Source organism: Quercus suber, unplaced genomic scaffold, assembly GCF_002906115.3.
Source record: "Quercus suber isolate HL8 unplaced genomic scaffold, Cork oak 2.0 scaffold_275, whole genome shotgun sequence".
Lineage (NCBI taxonomy): Eukaryota > Viridiplantae > Streptophyta > Magnoliopsida > Fagales > Fagaceae > Quercus > Quercus suber.
In genome coordinates, this window is record NW_027069731.1 from 25951 (window position 1) to 40664 (window position 14714).

The 14714-nt window shown below is 32.9% G+C and overlaps 2 protein-coding genes across 2 annotated transcripts; one reads left to right on the top strand and one right to left on the bottom strand.

Moving 5' to 3' along the window:
* Positions 1-1082: 1082 nt before the first annotated feature.
* Positions 1083-2050, top strand: LOC111982904 (uncharacterized protein At4g22160). The gene is made up of 2 exons (XM_024014524.2): positions 1083-1678; positions 1782-2050. The coding sequence occupies exons 1-2, from the start codon at positions 1245-1247 to the stop codon at positions 1828-1830; spliced, it is 483 nt and encodes a 160-aa protein (XP_023870292.2). The 5' UTR covers positions 1083-1244; the 3' UTR covers positions 1831-2050.
* Positions 2051-3645: 1595 nt separating this feature from the next.
* LOC112006693 (zinc finger CCCH domain-containing protein 44) lies at positions 3646-14512 on the bottom strand. The gene is made up of 8 exons (XM_065781678.1): positions 13981-14512; positions 9286-9365; positions 8501-8688; positions 7143-7947; positions 6826-6938; positions 6492-6551; positions 4879-4929; positions 3646-4506 (listed from the first exon to the last, which is right to left on the bottom strand). The coding sequence occupies exons 1-8, from the start codon at positions 14262-14264 to the stop codon at positions 4387-4389; spliced, it is 1701 nt and encodes a 566-aa protein (XP_065637750.1). The 5' UTR covers positions 14265-14512; the 3' UTR covers positions 3646-4386.
* Between the last annotated feature and the right edge of the window lie 202 nt (positions 14513-14714).

Consider the following 14714-nt stretch of genomic DNA (forward strand, 5'->3'; position numbering starts at 1 on the left):
TTTTTTTTTTTTTTTTTGGTGCCAAATATTATGTTTTTGTAAAAAAAAAGAAAAGAAAAGAAAAAGAAAATCTTACGCCCAAACTTATTTAATTATGTAACACATTTTTGAAACTTAAGTTCCAAGCATTATGGAAAAAATGTGTTATATAAGTAAAAAAAGTTTCAAATAAGTCAAACTAGAGCTTAGAACTTGAGTGCAGTAAACTCAATTTTCACTTAGAACTCAAATTTAGTAAATTCAAATTCTAAAAATGTGGTATATAACTAAATAAGTTTGGACGGATGTTTTTTAGTAAAACAAATTTGCCAAAACGGAATATTAGACAAAAAAGCCCCTTTTTCATTGATCAATTGTTTACCATTTTAATTCGAAAAGGAAAATGTTTATGTAAATTTTGTTCCATTTCATAAAGGGAAAAAAAAAAATTTAAGTTAGTATTAAAAAGTTCTAAACAATTTATTGAAAACTGAAGTAGATTTAAACTCTTACAAAAAAATTAAAAATTTGAAACAAATATTATCTAGATATCATATGACATATCTCAGGCTCTTTTTTTTTGGCCAAATATTATGTTTTTGTAAAAAAAAAAAAAAAAAAAAAAAAAAAAAAAAAAAAAAAAAAAAACCTTATTGAACAGCTTAGCCTAAACTTATTTAGTTATTTAGCACATTTTTGGAACTTAAGTTTGCTAATCTTGAGTTCTAAGCATTATGGCAAACATATGCTATCCTTTTCACACCTCTAAAGACATTTATACTTGTGGTATTGTGATCATTACACATGGTTTATCATATTATATTGGTTTCAGTTAGATTAACTGATAAAGTTTTTGATGATTTAATAAGAGATCTGAAATTTAATTTCCGTCTACACCAAAAATTGATTGGTGTTTTTGCATAATAATAAAAAGTTATCATAAAAAGTAGACAGCATAAAATATATTGAAAATCACTTTAAAAAAAAAAAAACCATACTAAGCATTAAAGTATAGTGTCGAAGATTTATCATTTTATTATTATTATTATTATTATTATTATGTGAGAATAATTTTAGTATTCGCTAAGCTGTGGAATAGAGGTCACTACTCGGTAAAGGGTCTCAACAAAAATTGCTTTTCAAAAAGTTTTATCTTTCTCACAATAATTCTGTCTATTACTTGTTGAGAGCATCTCTTCCGCAAAAGGTGACACAGCACAACACAACAATGCAATTCTAAGTGCTACTGAGTCACTCACTGACTAATGGCAGAGCAGACCGGTCGAGCCGGACCAAACCGGGCCGTTGGCAACGAAGAGAACCGTCTAAGATACGCCGTTGACGCTGGACTCTTATCCGGCGCACACCCCCACGTCGAAGATTCCAATGAACCCCCGAGTTCTGACCCTGAGAGCACCGACTCGCCCACTGAGTCGACTCGGTTCACCGGTCTGGCAGCTAGCTTTCGAGTCTTCTCCGAGTCGCTGCTGAGGATGGAGCGAGCCCAGTTGGAGATGGCCAAGGCGCGGGAGGCCTCGCGATTGGAAGCGGAGAAGCGGCGGGTTGAGTCGGAGGCCGAGTTGACTCGGATGCTGCTCCAGACTCAGCTGCAGATCGCCTCGTTTGCCTCGTCGAGGCAGGGCCCGAGTCGGAAGAGGAAGCGAGTCGAAGAAGGTGACTCGGCTTTAATTTCCGAAAGGTAATGAAAATCATAAGCTTATTGAACTCGTGACTCGGCTGAGTAACTGGTTTTATTTGAGTCACTCACTGAGTTTGTGATTTTTTGTTAACTATTGTTGCAGGGAAGGAGCTTTGCTGTTCAGTTTAATCCAGTGCAATTTGCTCTTTTGAAGTTCACTTATTACTGCTCTAATTTTATCGCATGGAAATGTTATGTAATGTAATGTAATGCAATGTTTTTTTTTTTTTTAAATAAAAAATAAATTAATTATGTTTTTATTTGTTTAAAATAAGTAAATAAATTATGTTATTAGAGTTACTCCATGTTAAAGATAAATTATGAGATAATTGAGAAATATTGCATACAATTTACCCACCATCTCCATTTCAATTGATTGTTGTTTCCTGTGAGTATAAAGTGTATATGAAATAATATCATTTTAAATTTAAAATTAAGTGTTAATATATACTTTTTAGATTTATAATATTTACTCTGGATCAAGAAATGAATTTATTTCAAATAAAATTATTTCTAATTTTCTTGATGTATTCTTGCAATGGTTGTGCTCCATATTTAGATGCTTGTCCTCCTTTTATCTATCAAAGCTATGAATGAATTATGAACAATGCCATGGGATGAGACCACATAAAAAAAAATGATATGAGAGATTCTAGCAGTTGGGTTAATTGGAACCAACAAGTGGATTATGGTCCAATTAAAATGTAAAATTTCCCAAAATAAAGAAAATTATTGAATTGTACGTCACTTTCAACAACCCATTTTACTAATTAGAACACATTGGGATTGAAGTCAGTAACATATTACATATATACATACTAAATTCTCACACATATGAAATCCGCTGGGTTTAATTATTTGAATTTTATCTCAGTTACTTTGTTAAAGCAGAAAATAACATTCTGGACAAAATTTCAGACAACACAGTTTTAACAAATAGAGAAATACTCCCTATAAGTTTCCCTTCCATTTAAGTGAAAATAAACAAAAATATGAGAAATGGGTTTTCGATTATGAGCAAGAAGAAAATCTAGAGGGAGTGAAAGAGAGGGAGGTCAACTGTTTGCTTTTGATGGAGATTGAGAGCCATGGCCGTGAAATTTATGCTAGAAATGAGCAATTTTCTCTTTGTAAATATAATGATTTTTGATCTCTGTAATATGAGGGCTCTGTATTAATCCTATAAGGTATGCTTTCGATGTTATCAAGATTCCCAATTCTGATTCATCTGTTCTATGAACCTATTGCCTTAATTTTTTATTGTTTGGATATAAGGAAGTAGTGTCTCAAGTTTTAGCCAAACTATTTCATTTTCTGCACATGAGATACACTGAAAATCCCATAGACCACTAGTGTAGTTGATTGAACTTGAAACTTTTGAAGTTTATGTCACGCCGCACAATCTAATGAGTCTGCCACTTAGGTTCCCTCTTGGGGAGTCTATTACCTTAGTTCATATGATTAGAAAATAGCAAAAAGTGGGGAGAATAGAGAAGATCATAGAATTGAAAGGAGAGATGGAAACCTGGATCCATCGACTCCAAATGTACATCAGTATGAACTCCTAAAATTCAAGAAAAATTTTATTAATTGGAAACTTTAAGAGAGATCAATTTAAAAAACGGAAAAAAAAAACATTTTCCCCACGGGTAGTTCACAATTCTTCTAATTTTCTGGTAAACACCTCACATTTCGCACTCAATTAATTTGACAAACTAGAATAATTAATATAAATATATATATATATATATATATTGTAATGAATCCAATAGATTTGTTCTCCTCGTTTGCCAAGTTTTTTCTACGAACAAATATGAGGCCAGAGAGATCTCCAATATACCCAGCTCAAATTTGTGAGTAATTCTAAATTGCTTCAATTGGTAGTTCCGGAAAGTATGAAAAGAAGCAATATCAATCATCTAAATTCAAATAACATGATGCATAAAAAATATATTTACAAAGCTGTGAAAGTACTGTTTCAAATTTTTAGTTTCTTCAGACTAAAAAACCTTGGAAAGGAATTCTCCAAAGCTGGAAAAGATCAAGATAACATGATGCATCTAAAATATATAACATAAAATTACTAAAGGGTAAAATTCAATTGCATTGGACAACTCTTAAAATTTGAACTATTTTAAGTCACAGCCCTGCAGAATTTAACTCACCAATAAAAAAAAATTCAATTCAAGTACTGGGAGTTTTGGGATCATGCAAAATCGATTGTGGTGAGCATGAACTGAGTTGTTTATCAGATTCTGAGTTTCCAGAAGCAACTTCGAGCTCTACAAACTCTGCAACAACCTCTGGCACCTGATTTATCAATCGTTCCTGCTCAGAAGGCTTTTGGAGCAATGCTCTTTGATCTAGATATTGAGATAATGTATAACACAAAGCAGGTTAAGGTCCACGCCATCTACTGAGAAGCACATGGACAAATAAACAAAAAAGGATGCTCCTACACAAGTCAGCAAATGGGTAGAAATGATGCATGAACACATTAGATGAATTCGTTAAAATGACTGCCCAAGTATAAAGATGGGATGAAGTTCGTGAAAGAAAAATAATGGTAATTTGTGCATTACATTATAAATCTAGCTTCTTTGGAGAAACTTTAATGGTTTTTTAATCCCAAGATAAATTACCCTTCTGTGCTATTGAGTATTTAAAAGAATAAGAATCTGATATAAGCATTCATTACTTGGAATATGTTAGCAGTCCTGATTCAAAAATAACAAATCATACACCATGAAAGGATATTCTTTTCGCAGGCCCTTCTCATTTGAATAATCAATGCGGTTTTGTAATTGAACCAGCTCTCTCTCAATCCACTACAAAAATTGTGCATCAAATGCAAAAAAGGATCAGAAAATGAAGACAAAGCAGTAGATCAAATTGTTTAATAAAATTAGATGACACCAAAGTAAACAAAAATAAATAAATAAATAAAAAGATAAAACAAATGCATATATGAAAATGATACAACATTTCAGGCGCCATTAACAAAGTTATAAAGATAAAACATTGAATATTGCATTAGATAAAACTATCGATGGGATAGCTATCTTTATCATCAATCATCATGATATTTTGTAAGCATGTTCATTCAAAAGTTATTGATTATTAAATGTGTGTGTGTGTGTGTGTGTATATATATCATTTGATGATACTACTACTACTACTACTAGCATTAAATCACATACATGCTTCATTATATCCGCATGCAGACTTTTGGCCTTCTGTTCTAGCTCCACCTGTCAAAAAATGTATTCTGGTTCAGGTTTTGATTCTCCATATTAATCATTAAACTATAGAATGCAAACAAACAAAGAAACTGGGTAAATATCTGACAATTATCTAAGAACTGAAAAGTGAAATCCTTATTTTCTCATAAACATATTTTATAAAGAACTTACAGAGTTGAAAGAGCTTTCTAGGTTATGTCAAGAAGTGCACAAGCCTCCATGGTGAAACAATAAAAAGAACATGAAAATTCATTATTTCAATGTTCATTAAGAACTAGTTAAAGAGAAATCTAACCGCAAGTTTGTCAAGTTTCTATCAACAGTCTGGACTGACAAGTTACAACAGAAGGACCTAGATGATGGAATCTTCAAAAATTACATATGTCAATGATTCACGCAAACAAAATTAAAGGTTACTTCTTTTTTTCTTTTTCTTTTTTTAAACATTGTCATAGGATTAGAATTTACTTTAATTCTTGGGATGAATTTCTGGTGCAGAGTTCTTACAAATTATCAAATGTTTACTCACAATAATAATCATATGACAATCATAACAGCAAAATTTCAGGAGATTATTACCACAAAAGGCAGTCTGAGAATTCAAAGGCATCCCACAACTTCTAAGATTGTTCGACAAGCTCCAGGAAGTCATCTAGTCCTGGAATTTATTTATTTATTTTGTTTATTTATCTGCTTGGTAATTAATTCTTGCATGACTTAATACCAGCATATATGTTTTTGAGATCAGTGTAAATATCTACCTTCTTTACTTTATACATAGTTTCTGCAACCAGTGCTACCGCTTTCCCATAATCGAGGTGATGGTTTCACACAGTTAAGATACATGAAAAGCGTCTAATTATCTAAGTATACCTAGGTAATTGTTTCACGCAACAAATGGACATGAATAGCATGCAATTATCTAAGTAAATTTTTAAACAGACATGCAATGGAAATGAAGAGAATTTCCACAAGATGATGGGATGTTCAAGTTGAGGTGAGAAGATGGTAAGATAGTTTACCAAATTCCTATCAATTTATAGCTTACTTTTTTTGATAGATAATTTGTAGCCTTATTTCTGAAGATCTTTTTACAGAATATGGTTGAAGAATTTAGTTCAGATAAAAAAAATGGCTGGTTCTTTTAGTTTAGAAAGGGATTTCAATGCCAGAAAAAATTGACGTCTAATTAAATTAGCTAGAAAACTTTTCTTGAGAGAACAAAGATAACTTTTCATTGCTTTTTTCTTCTCAAAAACATTTTCTGCCATGGCATAGTTTTCAGATAGGCACCATATGGATCTTCAGTCTTTTCTGTAAATGTAATTGTGTTCAAATCTAAAACTTTAAAATTCATCTCATTGTAGAATAATCATGCATAGGATTGTTCTTCCTTTGCTGTTCTAAAAGAAATATCCCTCATAAAATCATTTTTTTGGTAATTTATTATTATTATTTATTATTTTCTTTCTTTAAAAAAAAAAACTTTTTCCGGATAAAAAACTTTGAAAAGAGTACTTACTAAAAACAACATAAATGAGAGATAGCTGCTTATGAATGAGAGAACATACAACAGTCAGTTTTTTGTGCACGCCGTTTTTTACTTTTTGCTGCAAATCCTCCAATTCCTCCTGCGAACAGCACTACACAATTAGCAACACAATGTTGTGGAGGGTATTTCTGATCAACTGAACATACTCCAAACTTACTACTCCAATTTTACAATAGAAACAACTGTTCAATGGAAATTTAAAAAAAAAAGACAATGGCTGTTCCTAATTTATTCTTATGAGTTATGACTTGTACCAGAAAAATAATTGATTCAGCCGATTTTAAATTAATCAATATTTAAAAAAAAATATTTGCTTCATTTAAAATGAGAAAGTTTCCAAACAATTTAGTTACCTTGGTGAAGTCAGAATCAGACAGCAGGGAAATGCGAATGTCCATTGGCACACTGGAAGCTTGCAGGAGAATTTCACTATTGATTTTACCAGCTGATGAGCTTTCTTTCACGCCTGAGACCGTAAAAAAAAAAAGGAGGGAGAATAAATATTATAAAAGAAAAGAAATCAATCATTAGTTATTGAAGATCATGGTTTACGTTTAGCTTAACAGACTATCTTATTAAAGAAACTAGACGATTCAAACAAGAGACCAAGCTTATCTAATCTGAAATATAAACACAATGCTAGCAGATCACTTTGCTTTGTAACAATTACCTACAACTTGGGCAAGCTGGTGAGAATTTTTCTGCAAATAATCCATGGGGTCATTTTTAACTTTCACAAGACTCCCCACTATTTTTCCATTAAAGCTATCGCGGTCCTTCAACAACACCTCCACTAAGCTCCTCCGTAAGTATAGAAGCTTTATGTTTTCAGTAATTATGGAGGCATAGCCTGTTTGTTGGAAAATTCTTTCAACTTCCTCTGACGGAGATTTATCTGAGCTCAATATTGTCTTCTTCTTAGACGGTAGCCTAAAATTTTCATTTTTGACTCTGGAATTGGTTTTTTCTTCATGCTCAATTTCATCCTCCTCTGACTGAACCAAGTTCTCAGCAAAATGTACATCCAAAAGATTATATATACGGTTCTTAGAAACTGATTTCTTTCCAAAAAGAGATTGCAACCTTTCATCACAAAGGACCTTCTTCTTCTTTAATGGGTCTAGAAGTTTGTTTTCTTGAATGTATTCAAAAATGAGACGATCAACATCAAATTGTGTTAACTGTTTGGTTACATCTTGACCCAGGGATTGGAGAAATTCAATGAGAGGTTTTGATCCCCATCCCATGAACACTTGCGCCTTGGACTTCCTCCGCTTGCACAAAGGCCTATATTGTTCCATATCATCCAAATCACACTCAGATCTTATCAGTTCATGTTCATTTTCACTGTTCTTCATCTTGGCTTTTGTATTACTGACATCATCCAAAGTCAGGCCTTCTTCATCCTTTACAATATCCCAATATTCCTTGAACAGCCCCTCATAGGTATTTCTGTTATTAAAGTCTAGCTTGCCCTGAAAAATCAACAACCATACAACCAAGGAAGAAACAAAAAATAGACATAAAAAAATGCTCCATTGACAATAAAAAGTAATTTTCCAGAAACAGAAAAACAAATTCAATCAACTCTCTTTAGTGATTATGCCAATGATTTTGTCATTTTTTATATAAATGTGAATCCTTAGCTCAATTATCTAATAAAAGATGACGCAATGAAGAGCAGAGATAATAGAGGCTGCTTGAAATCCAACTTCTCTCTCTTTGACATGCACACAAATTTGAGATTTTTTTTGGGCAAGTTACACAAGCACCTTGTGGATCGTGAACCCATGACCTCCATCTCATTATCAAGGAGGAAGTGCCATTTGATCTAGAGCTCACTGGCCAGTGGCTTCACGCCAATTTGAGATCTTAGCACCCCATTTTGGTAAACTTCTAAAAAGTTGACTGCAGTCATAATCTCTACAGAGTTTCATCAGCCCAAAACCCTATTTGGGTAATGAAAAGGATGTAGCAGAGGCAAAACCTATATATTTCATACTAAGCTTGTAGGATTGCATCACATACCCCATCAGAATCATACTCCACGTTTTCTTCTGCACATAGAACAAGCTTCAAACACTCACTGCAGAATCCCTTCTTCCCACGAGTTGGTGCAAACTCAGCAGCATTCATGCAGCACTCACATATGGCATAAGGACAGCAAAAGCACTGAAACTTTGGAGATTTATGGCAAATTGAGCAATAGTGCCAATCTGACATGTAAAGCTTATCATTTAATAATTTTGCAAAGCAAGCATGTGATTGAAAATGCGATGAGACAAAATTCCAGTGTGATAAAAAAAACTATTAAGTAGGAATTCAGCGCAAAATAGGAAGTTTCAACATATATTGAAGTCCTATCAGTAGGATCAGTTAAAACATGTTAAACTAGTTGTAGTATAAATAGTACTGAGAAATTTTTTTTATACTAATTTCTTGTGAGGTGATAATTCACACATACACATACTACATTTATAAAATAAGTAAATAATATAAAAAATAAAATAAAATTGTTAGAACAGAGAGCTTTTAATAGTTGATTTAAAAAAAAAAAATTGGAATAAAAAAGTGTAACATAGGAGAATCAGAATCATTTATTAAGATTGGAATGATCTTAGAAGATAGCCAAATGATCAAGCATGAGCCTTCATGCATGCTAGATCCACCAAAATCGTGCCATACTTGATAAGCAAATGTTTTGATGGAAAAGACGGTACACAATCATATCCTAACTTATTTATTTAAAAAAATAATAAAAAAAATCAAATCAAATTCGAACTTATCAAAGTTGAAAAATGTAAATGGCTTACTGCAAGTCCAGCTTTCTCTGCCCTCCAAAAATGAAACTTTCTTTCCCACACATCCAGGATGATAAACTTTTAGACAATCCCTGGAATCAGCAGATACATGAATAAAATAATGTAGACAACAATCTATGTAGAGCAATTAAAGGATCATTCTGTTTATATGGAATCCCCAAAGAAGCACAAAGAAACACACACACACATATATAGTATTGAATCAAGATTATCGTGTTACTTATTAAAAAAAAAAATCTACACGATCGTGTTATTTTACTTGATCAGCCCCACTAATTTTTCACTCTCACAAAAGCATACCAAAATTTTCACATGTATATTAAACTGTCAAGCTTGTTAGAATCTAGGTGCTGACAAATCCAACATGTGCCAAATCGCAAGTTTCTTAAATTTTGTCAAGCCATATTTGAGAAGCTAATGAACAACAATACAATCAAATGATATGCAAATGGTCCTTTGAGACGTGATGAATTACTACACTAGCTAAAAGACGCACGCTTCTTTAACATTCAAATTCTGGAATGCATATGTTCAAGTTTCAACAGCAGGAAAACAAAGGGTTCGTCATTAGAAGATATTTTCCATAATTTTAGAATAAACTGTGAACCCCTTGGCACTCTCCAAATTCAACTAATATATTTGGCAAATAAGTACAACGTTGCTCCAAACCTACAACAATGCCTCAAAGAAAATTCCCAACCTGAGCAAAATCAAACCAAATACAATTGGAAACTCCATTGACATGATACTCATTTATGACCCCTTTACTCTTTACTGAGATGTTCCTCCACAAACATAATATACAACATTGCAGCAAGTAGTTAACATAACTTAAATGCTATGGATACTTGATGGATTATAAGGCAGCAAAGAGCTCTTTCTGATGATGGTATTTTGATTAAAAGAGCTAAGAGCTTAGAAAAATGTAAAACAATACATGATAGTAAAGTGTAATTTAAATAAGATTATAGAGGGACACAAAGGGTGGTGGGGTCATGCATTTGGCCTATAAACAAAACCCTTTACGAGGGATCATGGATTCCTGCTGACTAGAAAATAAAAAGGGATCAGCGCAAACAAATTTTTCAGTTTAAATGGCCAAGAGGTAATCATGACTCATGAGCTAGCATTTATATATTATCATTTTAAGTCAATATAATAAATGAGATTCTGCATAGTATCACCATAGGTAATTCACTTGAAGGAAGCTTTCAAAAAGGGAGACAAAACATCATTCCATGTCTTTACAGGACCAATCACAAACCAATCAAAAAAAAAAAAAAAGTGGCAAACGGCAGAATTAAAAAATATTAAAAATATTTTATTTTATTTTAAAATAAAATAAAATTTTAGTTATCAATAATTTTAAAATAAAAATATTAAAAATTTTAATTAAAAATAATTGTTATTCATGTTCTTCCCCCCCAAGAACATGGTTGCCCAGAAAATATTTCTTCTCTTTTATTTTATTTTCTCGGCATCCAAACAAGCAAAAACATATACAAAACTCATTTCCCTTCACGCTCCGCCACCGATGCCTTGGTCTTCTTCTGCATAGTGATCAACACATTGTGCCAAGTGTTCACCCTCGACCTCTCTTTCCCAACAACTCCCACATTCATTTCCACCAGAAAAAGAAACCCAGATCAGAAGAACACAAAATGCAAACGAAAAAAAATGAAAAAATAAAATACTAAACAGGGAGAATGAATAACTAAGAACGAGTGAAAATTCAAGGAATTTCTATTCCAAGATTTGTATATGTTCTTCCACAAAAATCAAACACAAAGACCTTTAAAGATTCTTTCACTCAGATGAAAACCAATTCTTTCACAAACCACATCCATGTGTGTCTCAAGGTTAGATGAAAACCGATTATTTCACAAAGATTTCAACAATTACTCAGCCAATTTTTCACTATCTCACTACAAACACAAAGGACCTTCAAAGATTCAAAACACAAATAGCAACAAAGCAAACCCAACAAAGTAAACCGAGATGTCTTGGGTTTGGCTTTGGTGTTGTGGTGCCTGTCGTGGATGGTGGTGGTGCTCGTGGGGTTTGGCTTTGGTTGAACTAGAGATTTGAGGGAGATCTAGGGATAGATCGAAGCGAGAGAAAGAAAACAGAGAGAGAAGCGAGATCTGGGAATTTTCAGATGAAGGAGAGAGAGGGCGGTGGGGTTTCGTAGTGAGAAACGAGGGAAGCACCGCTTGGATAGGCGGTGGTGTTGAGTGGCGGTGATCAAGGAAGAGAGATCTGGGCGGAGAAAACAGAGAAAGATAGAGGGAGATAGATCGAAGCGAGAGAAAGAAAACAGAGAGAGAAGTGATATCTGGGAATGTTCAAATGAAGGAGAGAGAGAGCGGTGGGGTTTGGTAGTGAGAACACAGAGGGAGGCCTTGCCAATTTGTGGGTATCGAAGCTTTTGAGAGAGTGAGATTGAGAGATGATGATAAGGACGAAGAGGAGGATGGGGAGGTGGAGGATGAAGATGATGATAAGCAGAAAAATTTCTTTTTCTGGGCAACCATGTTCTTAGGGAAGAAGAACAATTATTTTTAATTAAAATTTTTAATATTTTTATTTTAAAATTATTGATAACTAAAATTTTATTTTATTTTAAAATAAAATAAAATATTTTTAATATTTTTTAATTCTGCCGTTTGCCACGTCAGCAATATCTGTTTATGATGTAACGGCAGGGACCAAATGGGAACCGTTTTTCAGGATAGGGACTAAAAGCGGTAAAAATAAAATGTAGGGACTAAAATAGAAATCGCCTTAAAATGTAGGGACTAAAATGTGCTTTTCGCCTACAATCAAATGATATGCAAATGGTCCTTTGAGACGTGATGAATTACTACACTAGCTAAAAGACACAAACTTCTTTAACGTTCAAATTCTGGAATGCATATGTTCAAGTTTCAACAGCAGGAAAACAAAGGGTTCGTCATTAGAAATATTTTCCATAATTTTAGAATAAACTGTGAACCCCTTGGCACTCTCCAAATTCAACTAATATATTTGGCAAATAAGTACAACGTTGCTCCAAACCTACAACAATGCCTCAAAGAAAATTCCCAACCTGAGCAAAATCAAACCAAATACAATTGGAAACTCCATTGACATGATACTCATTTATGACCCCTTTACTCTTTACTGAGATGTTCCTCCACAAACATAATATACAACATTGCAGCAAGTAGTTAACATAACTTAAATGCTATGGATACTTGATGGATTATAAGGCAGCAAAGAGCTCTTTCTGATGATGGTATTTTGATTAAAAGAGCTAAGAGCTTAGAAAAATGTAAAACAATACATGATAGTAAAGTGTAATTTAAATAAGATTATAGAGGGACACAAAGGGTGGTGGGGTCATGCATTTGGCCTATAAACAAAACCCTTTACGAGGGATCATGGATTCCTGCTGACTAGAAAATAAAAAGGGATCAGCGCAAACAAATTTTTCAGTTTAAATGGCCAAGAGGTAATCATGACTCATGAGCTAGCATTTATATATTATCATTTTAAGTCAATATAATAAATGAGATTCTGCATAGTATCACCATAGGTAATTCACTTGAAGGAAGCTTTCAAAAAGGGAGACAAAACATCATTCCATGTCTTTACAGGACCAATCACAAACCAATCAAAAAAAAAAAAAAGTAAAAAGCTGGCTGAGAGGATTGCAGATTTTATTTTATTTTGTCAAAGATGATTAGCCTTTGCAATTTTGATGTTGGTTTATCATATATACATTTACTAATCCCGATTTTGCAATTATATACACACACACATGTGAAGAATTAAGATTATTTTAATTGATGATCCATAACCAAAACTGACTCCATAGTTTTGAGACCAAGGCATTGCAGTGTAGTTGTACATAAATGTTCACTAAACAAGTATGTTTCTTTTCAAGTAAGAGAGGGTTCTTCTTAACCAAGTAGGTAATTATCTATCTCTACACCCATGTTGAATTTTTATGCTGGTTTCATAAGCTCAGACTGGTCCGTAAAAACTATGAGCAATAAGTAAATGAAGCACGCAGGGATCAAAAAAAATCTATAAGTATAATATATTTTCTTCTAACTATTCTAAAGGCCGTACTATTTTTTTTTTTTAATAAATAAACTCATTATAACAGATTTATTTAAAAAATCAAATTGACATTCCCTATTCGGTTGTCCCATCCATCACTTAAATTTTTATTTTATTTTATTTTATATCAACGTATTCTTCCTCTCTTACATAAGTGTGGAATCCATGTATATTATATACTGAAACATATACATGCTATTAGAATCAAGAAATGCAAGAATTGGAAAATATAAAACTAATAAGTACGAGGACACAGTATAAAACCAATAAAAGGATATGTGGTGACTGATTTGGATACTCCACTTTTCAAAGCACTGGCATCTAAAATTACACAATTACCCTTAAATTCCAATAAAAACAAAATTCCAAAACAATGATTTTTTTTTTCTTTTTTTGGGTGAGAAGTACCAAACAAAACAATGATTCTAATGTGAGACAAAAACAAAAAACAGATCTTTTCAGTCAACAACAGTACTGGAATTTTCACACAAACAAATAGTTTCTTTTCTTGCTTGATCAAAATCCAAAATACAAAAATGAAATAAAATAAATAATAATTAAAAAAAAAAAAAAACTGACCCGAGCTCGCAGATAATTAGCTTTCCACCATCTTTGCAAACGAAACACCAATCTTCAGCTACATTCTCTTTGTCAATCTCTTCGGCATTGTCACTCTCTTCCTTAATCCTTTTCCTTCTTCTCTCGTACATCATCATCTCAGACGACCCTTTCTCTTTCTGACTCTCTTCCTTGATCCTTTTCCTTCTTCTCTCGTACCTCATCATCACCATCTTTGACCCACCATATTTCTCATTCTCTTTGTTAATGCTTAGCCTTCTCGAGCACCTCCTCGTCATCATCATCTTCTTCTTCTTCAGATTCTCTTACTGTCTCTCTCTCTCTCTGTGAGAAGAGAGAAAACAGAGAGAGAAGTCAGAGCTAAGTTTGACGAAATGGGTTTTAATAATTCAGTACGAGAGTGAACCCAATTGTTTTGAAATTTTAGGCCATGATCCTCGGAGTCACAGATTTATCAAACAGACCAAGTTCTTCGAAAACAAGGTTGAGGTCGACTAGGATTCTTCTACCCAATTTATTTAAAAAAGTGTACAATAGTGATGGGAGTATGGAGTACTAGTATTACTTAACCGCAATTTCTTTGATTTATTTTTTTCTTTTTCAGTAAAAGTACTTTTTTTTTTTAAAGTAAAAACACCTCAGCAAAACGAAACCCAAAGAAAAAAGGAAAAAGATAAATAATAATTAATTTTATCATATGTTTTTTTTTTCCTAATCAATATTATAGGATTGGC

Excerpts from the sequence above, each read along its gene's own strand:
- LOC112006693 (XM_065781678.1), bottom strand. The coding sequence starts at position 14,264 with ATGATGATGACGAGGAGGTGCTCGAGAAGGCTAAGCATTAACAAAGAG. Across the intron at positions 7,948-8,500 it reads TGGAGTATGATTCTGATGGG|GGCAAGCTAGACTTTAATAA; the intron begins GTATGTGATGCA and ends TTGATTTTTCAG. Across the intron at positions 6,939-7,142 it reads CCAGCTTGCCCAAGTTGTAG|GCGTGAAAGAAAGCTCATCA; the intron begins GTAATTGTTACA and ends TTACGGTCTCAG.
- LOC111982904 (XM_024014524.2), top strand. The coding sequence starts at position 1,245 with ATGGCAGAGCAGACCGGTCGAGCCGGACCAAACCGGGCCGTTGGCAAC. Across the intron at positions 1,679-1,781 it reads TCGGCTTTAATTTCCGAAAG|GGAAGGAGCTTTGCTGTTCA; the intron begins GTAATGAAAATC and ends CTATTGTTGCAG.